The sequence below is a fragment of the Populus nigra genome, chromosome 2, assembly GCF_951802175.1.
Source record: "Populus nigra chromosome 2, ddPopNigr1.1, whole genome shotgun sequence".
Taxonomy (NCBI): domain Eukaryota; kingdom Viridiplantae; phylum Streptophyta; class Magnoliopsida; order Malpighiales; family Salicaceae; genus Populus; species Populus nigra.
The window spans coordinates 46,014,780-46,025,292 of NC_084853.1; the positions used below are offsets into that span (position 1 = coordinate 46,014,780).

Sequence of the window (10,513 nt, forward strand, 5' to 3'; positions counted from 1 at the left end):
CAAATTTATTTAAAAATCTGATCAAATCTGAGTTAACTAGTTACTAAGTTTACTTATAAATCGTTTAATACATTGAAAACATCTTCAACAATTTGATGGCTTGATAAGTTCGGTGGGGTATTTCCGAAATTTCCAGATTTTTTGCCAGGGCCACCACTGGCCACCGCGTAAGTTTGTACCTAGTGGTGCGCGTCTAAATTTTCTGTGTAGATGATTTTATGTTGAGAATTGAGAGGTCCGGCTTCGAATGATGCAAGTTTATGCTGGCAATGATGAATTCTTGATGCGTTTCTGTGGGTCAAATTCTTTGCTAAAACTGCCAAGGATAAAAAAGGGGTACTAGCAATTTAGTGGCAAAGAAATGTTTGGCACACATCAACCAATTCCCATCATGCTGATGATTGACATTATTTCTATTCAATCACTCGAAAAAAGAAAGGGGTGGGTTTCACGATATGCTGATGAATTTGCACATGATATTTTGTTGAAGAGCAAAAGGTGACCTTGTGAGATGAACGGAAAACAAACTGAAAAAGGCACAAATAACCATAGTTATGAGAACTAATAAGGGAGCAAACCAGTCCAAGTTAGGAGATTGACTTAGGGTTTATCCGAGTTTATATAGATCGATTTTGATCCAAAAAAAAACTCAAACCAACGTTGCATAGGATATTTTTACTGATCCGACCAGCTCAGGCAGAATCTTGAATTGAATTAAAGGGTCAGGCGAACCGGATCTTTTAGAACTAGGTACAGGAACACATATATCCCATCTCTTTAACATTGGTTGCTCTAGAACATTCTTTGCTGATAAGAAATATAGATATTTCGTTTAATGTAAAAGGTTGGGATTTCAAAGCACAAATCTAGACACTTCTAAAAATAGTTTCCCGAGCACATTCGTTAACCATGGAGAATAAGAAATCTTATTCTTTACTAAGCATCGGTGTCATGTTTATCACATGACGTGTTTCTACTTGCGTGCCAACAAAATAAGCACTTGGAATTATACATCTTAAATCCCAAATTGGGATCTCGAGGGACACAGCTTTTCTCAATTTCATTCTCATAGGATACCAAATTAGAGGCCTGAAGATAATTACCTTATTTAGACTGCAAGGAAAAAGGGAGTGAAATGAATCGCAGTATCTTTGGTAAATCGAAGGCAAAGATCTTAATAGGTACAGTTGATGTCTTTCGAGGGAATTAGTGGGAAGTTTTCGGGGGCCGAGGATTTGAATTGCACGAGGAACACATTAAATTTCCACGTTTCGAGATTGATCAATGGCATGTCACTGTCACTTCCTATCAACAATGGATTATGACGGCTCCTTCCATCCCTTTAGTTGAAAAATGCTGGCCAGAGGTCCAATGGGAATTTTGTGTAATAATATCATTTTCCTTTCCTGTGATTTGTACGACCTCGACATTCTATTGGCCTGGCTCTGTTTAAAGAAGAACGCACATTTCCATCCTTCCACTTCTCGATATTCATGCCATGCTATTATGGTTCTTTTTTTAGATCAACTTTTGTGTACTCAAATTAAGTTTTCTCTTTATCTAAGTTTTAATTAGGTAATTTTCCATTCGAACCTGTGCATTTATAGTATATAACAATAATTTGTTGTGTGTATTGTAAATTTTAAATAGACAGTTTAAATTTTCTTTATCAACCAATTAATTTCTATATGAAATGAGTATATCCTCATTTATTAAATTAAAGTAAGAAACTAGAACAAAATGGTATTTCATTGTTCGTTCTTACTTCTCTGTGAACGGCAATATTCAAGAAACGTTGTCCATTTTTTGGTGTGACAGAATACATTTTGATTCCTGAATTTTTATAATTTTTCATGCTTGGTTCATATAGTTTTAGGTGTTTATATTTCAGTCTTAAATTTTATTTTTTTTCATGTTTTAATCCTTATAAATAAAAAGAGGAGTGCGGAAGTTTTTGGAAAAGAAGAGGAGAGAGAAAGCATTGAGTTAGCTACATTTCATCCATTAAAAAAAATCAATCTAAAAGTCAATGGAATAGATTCTTGATGGAGGGGAGAATTCAATAGAAGTGATCTTGGTCTTTAACTATGCGGAAAAGTAGACTGGATTCTATTTTTTTAATTTTATTTTATTTTGGGTTTTTAGACAAATTACAAGGTATTTTTTAGTATGAATTGGGGTTATTGAGGATGCAACAATGTTTTTTTGGGTATTTTTACATCAATAGTAATATTAATAATTATTTTATGGATAATCATACATGAATTTGATATATAAAAGTTTTTAAAAATCTTGTTCATCAATATTCGATAAAAATAAAATATATTTTTTATTATTAATTTTTAAAATTAACAATTCATTTATTTTTGCATATGGTCATTAAAAAAGTTATTGAGTCATGATTTTTTTTTTATTAAAATTTACTTTTCAGATCATGATATGTTTTATTTAAAAAACAATATTTCTAACAAAAAAAATATTTTTTTCAAAACAATAAATATACATACATGAACAGAGAAAAAGAATTTTTATTAAAGAGATATGTTTTCTCCTTAATTCAAATCCTTGTTAGTTTTTATTCAAAAAAAAACATATAGCCAATAAAAAAACATGCTTTTGTTAAAATAAAATACTCTTATAAAAAAATAAAATTTTGTCCAATTTTTTCTTCTAGAACTTAAATTATTGTATTGTTTTTATAAATATCCATTTTAATTACCATATTGAATAAATTTTAAAAAGTAAAATGTATCATGACGTGGGGCACGTCTAGCACTAAAAGGTTAGTGCAGGGTGCAATATTTCGTAATTTTGGTTGTTTTATAGCGTATGTTTTTCAATCTGTAAGTCTTTGTCACCAATTTGTTCCTAGCATCTCAATGCTGCCGGGGGGGCGAAAAATAGTACATTTTGTATGGTAGTGCATAGTTTTTTTCAAAAAATATATATATATTATGATATTTTTTTTTATTCCAACACGCTAAAATCATCAGAATAAATTGAAAATATTAATTGATTTTTTTCAAGTAATTAAAAGTAAAATGTATTTTTAAAATATTGCATTCTTTTTAATCACCCACAAATTAGTCTCCCAACAACATATGCAAATATTCAAGTAAATTAAGTCCCAAAAGTTCAAAATTGAACAATGTCATATCCTCGTATTATTACACATTACTCGATTTTGTCCTCACATATATATGTGACTAACAAGAGAAATTAAAAAAATTCACCGAGTAAATGTGTTTTTCTCAGGTCCCCCAGCACTAGCACTGCTTTTTGGTGTCAATCAAATACTATTGGCAAGTGGTGCTATAAAAGATCGATCGATCGATCGATCGTGTATATTCAAGTAATTTGTTAACAATATATCAATTGTCGAGTAAACTAACTAATAAAAACAAAGTTATGTCATGTACATGGTTTTGGCATTTGCAACTTGAATTGAGTTTTGTCAGCTAAGATGCTAATTAATAATAAAAACGCAGGCAAAAGAACATATGCTACAGAATTCTGTCAACTGTAGGGACAACATTTATTAAAATTTGATCATTCTTGAATTATATTGCTTAATTTTGAACTTCGAGAGCTTAATTTGGAATAATTCCCGTGCATAATTGCTGAACTTATTTGTATAGCTTGTTCTTTAACATAAGTAGAAACTCCACCGTTATATGTAACCCCATGAAAGCATTGGTATCAAATCGACCCGACCTTCTTGGTTGATCTAGAAGCCAACCACATGTCCCTTATCTCACTCAAGCTTGGTGTGAAAAAAGTCAACCTAGACTTAATTGATTTGGTTTGCTAATTAAGATTAGTTCACAATTCAGTTGATTTTAAAAGTAAAATTAAAACGATTTTATTTTAATTTTAAAAAATATTAAACTAGATTAATCCAAGTTAATCTATTACGTAACTTGTATTTTAGATCTAGGTGGCATAGGAATGCTATGCATGAAATTACAGGGACCTGTAATACTACGACATAAAGTGTAAACAATCGAGTCAATACAGTAACAGTAGTCAAATTGAGTCGCTAATGCTAAAAAACAAAAACTCGAAACTGTTAAATAAAATATAGAGTGAACAGGGGGAGCTAATCCAAGTATTGTCTACTTTTTTTTCCCTTTTCTGTTTTTTTTTAAATAAAAACTAACATGAAATGGTCAAAAAGGATTAAATTATTAATGGATTCTAAAGCACGTGGATTAAATAAATAATTTTTAAAACCATGGAGACCGATTAGTTTGTTCTAATAAACTAAGGGACTAAGTTGTAATTAACTGACTAAGGTAATTAAATAAGAAATTATATTACAAAACTATAAAGTCGACGGTCAAATCATTGACAATGATTGAGAGACATGTTTCCTATATTTTGAAAACGATAAATTGTTTCCTCACAAATCATTAGATATGTAACTCAATTTCTAAACTAGAACCTGAGATGCATGTAACTCTATACATGAATATCTCATTACATAGTTTTTACACTCCCTATGTCTCGTTTGGTTTGATGGGTTATTTTGAATTAAATTGTAATTTAAATAAATTTTAATAATAACTCAGTCAAATTCAAATGACTAATAAATTAAATTGTAATTCAGTTAGCTCTATCAAATCAAATCCAATCCACTGTTAATCAATTAAAACTAGATGTTTTTAAATATAAAAGAAATGATAGGCATCATTTTAATGATAAAGATTAATTCACATAGACTTAGTAAATTTAGTATCTTCATGTCCGATCTTAAATTAAGTTTGACAACTATAATTTATTAGTTAGCTATGAAATAAAATTGATTATAATTAACCCAACCCTAGAGGATAGAATCATAGAACAGAATGTTTTAGCTCACAATAGGACGATAAAAGGAGCTATCCTTCTCTGCTCATCAAACATAAAAATGTAGTTTGGTAGTGTTTAGTATTATATTTTGGAATTGCTTTAGAAAAAAATTAATTTATTTTTATTATTTTATTTTAAATTAATGTTTTTTGATATTTTCATATTATTTTGATGTGCTAATGTTAAAAATAATTTTTTAAAAATAAAAAAAATATTTTAAAAACAATCTTTAAATTAGCAGCCAGGTAGGGATAATATCACTTTGAAAAGCTTTGATTAGGAATTAAGGGTGGGTGTCTTATTCGCATAAATCCATCTTTTTTTTCTTTCTTTAACATAAGTATTTATTGATAGTTATCAAATCATAGAACGTGTAAAGTCGTGGACTTAGGCGGTCCAAAGTTTGATCTGATAAGAGAGGATCTTCACCCATCTTATCGGATGAGTTCTTAGCGTTTTCCTTTTCCTTTTCCTTTCCTTTCCACCTTCATTCCTTTCAAAGAAATCACACAATCTCCTTCTCACATGACGTGAAAATTACTCACAATAATGATTTTTAGTTGGAAAGCACAGCGTCATATAATTTGAAAAAAAATAATCAATTTGAATGTTTTTTTTTTAATTCTCAAAATGTTGGAATAAAAAATATATAATACTTCTATGAAGAGGAAATATTTCTTCCATATATATGCCACCACTAGAAGTATTCCAACCTACATGCATCGATCGGTCCCCTCAGCAATAGAACAATTACATATATTATCGCTCAGAAGTCATAGCTAATTATCTGTGCTGACAGTGTTGATTCGTTACTTGTAGAAAAAACATTTTTGGAATATGGAATGTTAGGTCGGATGCGTTGATTGATTGATTAGGGGTGTCATAAGAAATCCCATATAACGTGAAAATATTTCTTAAACTACTCACGTAAAAGGTTCAAGATTTTACATTAAAAAACACATTCATGTTCAGTATAAGAATAACTTTGTTCTTATAATTTTTAATGTTTTTAGCATATTTATTATTTTTATAAAATTATTAACTTTATCATTTAGAGATTATCAGATCCTCTAAAAATAATATTTTTTACAGGCATTAAAGATATTTATCAAAAAAATTAGATAAGAGAGTTATTTAAAAGAATATTTAATTAACTCTCAATTCAATCACAAAAAAAAAATTTATTTCTGAATATATCAAATTTTAAAACATAGAACTATATAAAAAAAATCATTTAATACTTACATCCAAAAATAAAAGTTGCACTCAGCAGCCGTAAAAACAGTACTCTTTTCACAACACAAGTTCAAGGCAAGCAAAAGCAGGACTGGTACTGTGAAGTTTGAAGTGGTGAACGGAGCGGTTACGCGGCCTGTGAAAAGCACGTGCCTGCACGCTTCCTTTTGTTGGTCGGAAAGACAGAACCCTTTGTCTTTTTTTTCGTTGGGTCCAAATCAAGATCTCCAATTCTTCAATTCAACCCCTTTTTCAATATCCAATCATCATCAATAAATTAAAATTAGAGGTTGGCCTCGTGCTCATGACTAAGAGATTGTATTAAAACCAAAATTCAGTATTATGCTAAGAAAGAATAAATTTTCTTGAATCTCTTAAGGATTTAATGTAAACAATCTATTTTTATCCATAATTAAAAGGATTATAGCTTCAGTGTATTGAAGTTGATATAGTCGATTTATTCTCTTTCTTCTAGTTTTATTTTTATTTACCTTTTTAACTCTTCAAAAGTCAATATAATTGGTTTTTTTCACTATTTTTCTCCTTGGTAAGAATATATATATATATATATATATAAAACATGACCTCTATAAAAACATCATTCTTAAATAATCTTGAAAGGCTAAATTGTACTTAAATTATTTTAAACATCATTATATACTATTTAATATAGTGTGTTTTCTATATTTTGAATATAATTTTCTTAATATCTGTTTCATATTTTTTTCTTTTATTTTTTTTATTAAACTATGTTATATATATATATATATATATATATATATAACTTTAAATACTTTAAGATGTGAATATTATATTTAATTTATGAATACAGAGACATTAATATAGTAATATTTAACAAAACTTGAATAATCTACATGCAACTACACATATCTAAAAACTAGTTTAATAAAAGTATTTAAAAAATTGATAAATATTAATTTCTATTTTGTTTTTGAAAAGATTTGAAGCCAATATATGAGACCGCATGAGCAATAGTTAAAAATCTAACTGGCAGACCCACAGCCGTTTTTCAGGTTATCATGATCCAATTAATCGTCCCCACAACTATAGAGTACTACTCTACTACCATCTTTCTCAAATCTATATCATCAAAGCTAAGCAACCACCACCTCTCCTTCCCCTCCTGATCTTCATTTTCTCACTAATACATGCACCGCCGTCCACCCTCTCTCTCTCTCTCTCTCTCTCTCCCTCTCTCCATGGTTTCCTATAAATGTCCACTTTTGTAGTCTTCCCAAACCAACAGAAGCTAAGCACGACCGTCCTTCTTCCATCTAGAACAATAACAACCTTCCAAAACTAACCAGTACTAACAATGAGGCTTGCTGTTGTATCAACAAGGCCATCATCCAACACTTTAGCTTCTGCTTCAAAACACCTCAACCTCGCCCACTTCAACATTACTCACTCATATAACTCCCAAGTATCACTACCTTCTCTTAAGCACAAATTATCAGTGCATTGCAGGGATTTCATTTCTAGATCAACAGCAAAGCTTGGCAAGAAATGGATGGAGTATCAGGGGGTCAATAATTGGGATGGATTGCTCGACCCTCTTGATGATCGTTTAAGAAGTGAGATTTTACGATATGGGTTATTTGTTGAAGCTGCATATCGCTCTTTTAACTTTGATCCTTCTTCATCAACTTACGCCACCTCCAAATTCTCAAGAAACTCACTCCTGGCTCGGTCTGGAATTGGAGAGACCGGTTATCGAACGACAAAGCATTTGCGTGCCACTTGCGGGCTCCAGTTGCCACGTTGGATCAACAGGGCTCCGAGTTGGGTGTCCACCCAGTCCAGCTGGATTGGTTATGTGGCGGTTTGTCAAGATAAAGAGGAGATTGCCCGGTTAGGCCGCCGGGACGTGGTAATTGCTTACAGAGGCACTGCTACTTGCTTGGAGTGGGTTGAAAATCTACGCGCCACCTTAACTTGCTTACCTGGGAAACATTGCGATTATGTGGATCCTGCTGGTGGTGGGCCCATGGTGGAGAGTGGATTTTTGAGCCTGTATACTTCTCAGACTGCCACGTGTCCGAGTTTGCAGGACATGGTGAGGGAGGAAATTGCCAGGGTCATGGAAATGTACGGTGATGAGCCACTCAGCTTCACAATCACGGGTCACAGCCTCGGTGCCGCTCTCGCTACCTTGACTGCATATGATATAAACTCTACCTTTAAAAATGCACCAATTGTGACAGTAATGTCCTTTGGTGGGCCACGTGTAGGGAATAGAAGCTTTAGGTGCCAGCTGGAGAAAAGTGGGACCAGGATATTACGTATAGTAAACTCTGATGATCTCATCACAAAAGTGCCTGGATTTGTGATTGACAACAATGACATGGCAAGGAACCGGGAAGTCCACGTGGCAGGACTTCCATGCTGGTTGCGGCGGCGCGTGGAGGACACACAGTGGGTATATGCCGAGGTGGGGCGGGAGCTAAGACTGAGCAGCAAGGAATCACCGTACCTCAGTAAAAGGGATGTTGCCACGTGTCATGACCTGAGCACTTATTTACACTTGATCAACCGGTTTGTGAGCTCAACGTGTCCTTTTAGAGCAACGGCAAAGAAGGTTCTGAATCGGCATCATATAGAGAACTTTGAAGGCAGACAAGATGAGAAACTTCGTAGCTAAGAAAATGTAAATGGAGAAATTGTAAATTGCACATAGCGTTCTCCAAAATCAAAGTGTGGGTTACTATTTTTGTAGATATATAGATTTGAAACCATTTTTTGTATCCCAAAGTAATTAAAAGGAAATCAACACCCAATTGCACATGAGTGGCAACACTACTCAAAGATTTTAAATCTTCTTTTACTCAATCCAATCACAAAGTTGGGGTTAAATCACGAGAGCAAGTCCTATTCCAAAATAGTTCAATGATGAGACTATTTTCAAGCTATTAAAAATTATTAATCACGATTTTTTTGTAAGATTTGAATCTAAAAACATAACAATTTATGTATATATTAATTAATTATCAAGTTCAATAATCTTTATATATCTATGAAGTTCAAACTAAAACAATCAAGTCAACGATACGATTTCTTATACATACAAAACATAGGGTATATGTATATATACGATTATAATCTTTTTACACATGTAGAATAATTTCTTAATTAAACGACGAGATGCAATTATTGATCTGCTTCCATCCACTCAAGTTGATCAAACATAAATGATCACCATGTTTTTTTTTAAAAAAAAAACAGAGAGAGAGATCACAGAGAATCCCAATCTTGCTCATCAACCATACACTTGGTGATTCTGGTATTTTGATTCTTTGATCTGTATGCATGGACGATGTTGTAACATTAGAGACAAGCCACCCCTCTGACTATCAAGGATCGATGCAGCTTGATATTTGACATAAACTATATAACGTGGAAAACACCATCTGGTACAGCAACAAAGGCCCAACGGGACCTATGACTCTATCGTGTCACGGACATGATATATATTCCAAGCTTTGATGGGACAGTGGAAGTCGCACTATTCCACACGTACCTCTGTGGCCAGCTCTCTCCATCATTGCAACGGCAAGACAAGCACTTTCCGCCCTCGCTTGCTGAAACTACTGCTCGATTTTGATCCGAGTGGTAGGGGTACCATGCAATTCTCGAGCTCTCGGCGGCTTATAGTCCATACAGAACAGAGACCATGCAAAATTAACAGTCAGTCGGTGGTCTTCCTAGAAAACGACTAGCACACGCTGTATCTAATCAGATCACCCTTTAATTGTCTACATTTAGCTCACTAATATCGTTTCGGATTCGCCAGTCATGCTCAGGGGCCCAGGCCTTATAATTGTTTCGTTTTACTACCATCTATACATAAATTTTAATAATACTGAATATCCTGATAAATATTTTCTCTATTTAAATAAAAAAAATAAATCCTAAGAAAATCCTCTTAATGAAATAAATATTATAATAAAATAATTTAGCTTGCAATAATAAGATTTGTATCCCACGTCATGATCTAATTAAGAAAATATTGCAAAGGACGTCGCTTGCGCTTGCAGAATTTCAAGGATTCGACCCGCCGCTCTATAGATTTCGAGCTCGAAGATCCTCTGTTATGAAGAACAAAAAGACTAGAATAACCTTTCAGGTTTATAGCTACGGCTAATTTGGTTTCTATCGTAGTAATACGACTTTTCAATCGGCTAACTATCAAATATTAATAAATATTAATTTATCCATAAGCTACCTAACTGCTGGCGTAAGCCTCTGAAGAAATTGTTGAAATTCCTAATGGGTTTTGACTTTTCTCAACTCTAAAATTGACTAAGGTATTCGGCTTTCATGGTTGGGAAAAACGAGGATTAATTTCTCAAACAAATTTGGTTAAGAAGACTCTCTTGTATTTAAATTAATCTAATCAAAATTAATA

General features: G+C 32.6%; 1 protein-coding gene across 1 annotated transcript; it reads left to right on the forward strand.

Moving 5' to 3' along the window:
• Positions 1 to 7,287: 7,287 nt before the first annotated feature.
• LOC133681586 (phospholipase A(1) DAD1, chloroplastic-like) lies at positions 7,288 to 8,915 on the forward strand. Its single transcript, XM_062104670.1, has one exon. The coding sequence runs from the start codon at positions 7,424 to 7,426 to the stop codon at positions 8,747 to 8,749; it is 1,326 nt and encodes a 441-aa protein (XP_061960654.1). The 5' UTR covers positions 7,288 to 7,423; the 3' UTR covers positions 8,750 to 8,915.
• Positions 8,916 to 10,513: the final 1,598 nt, after the last annotated feature.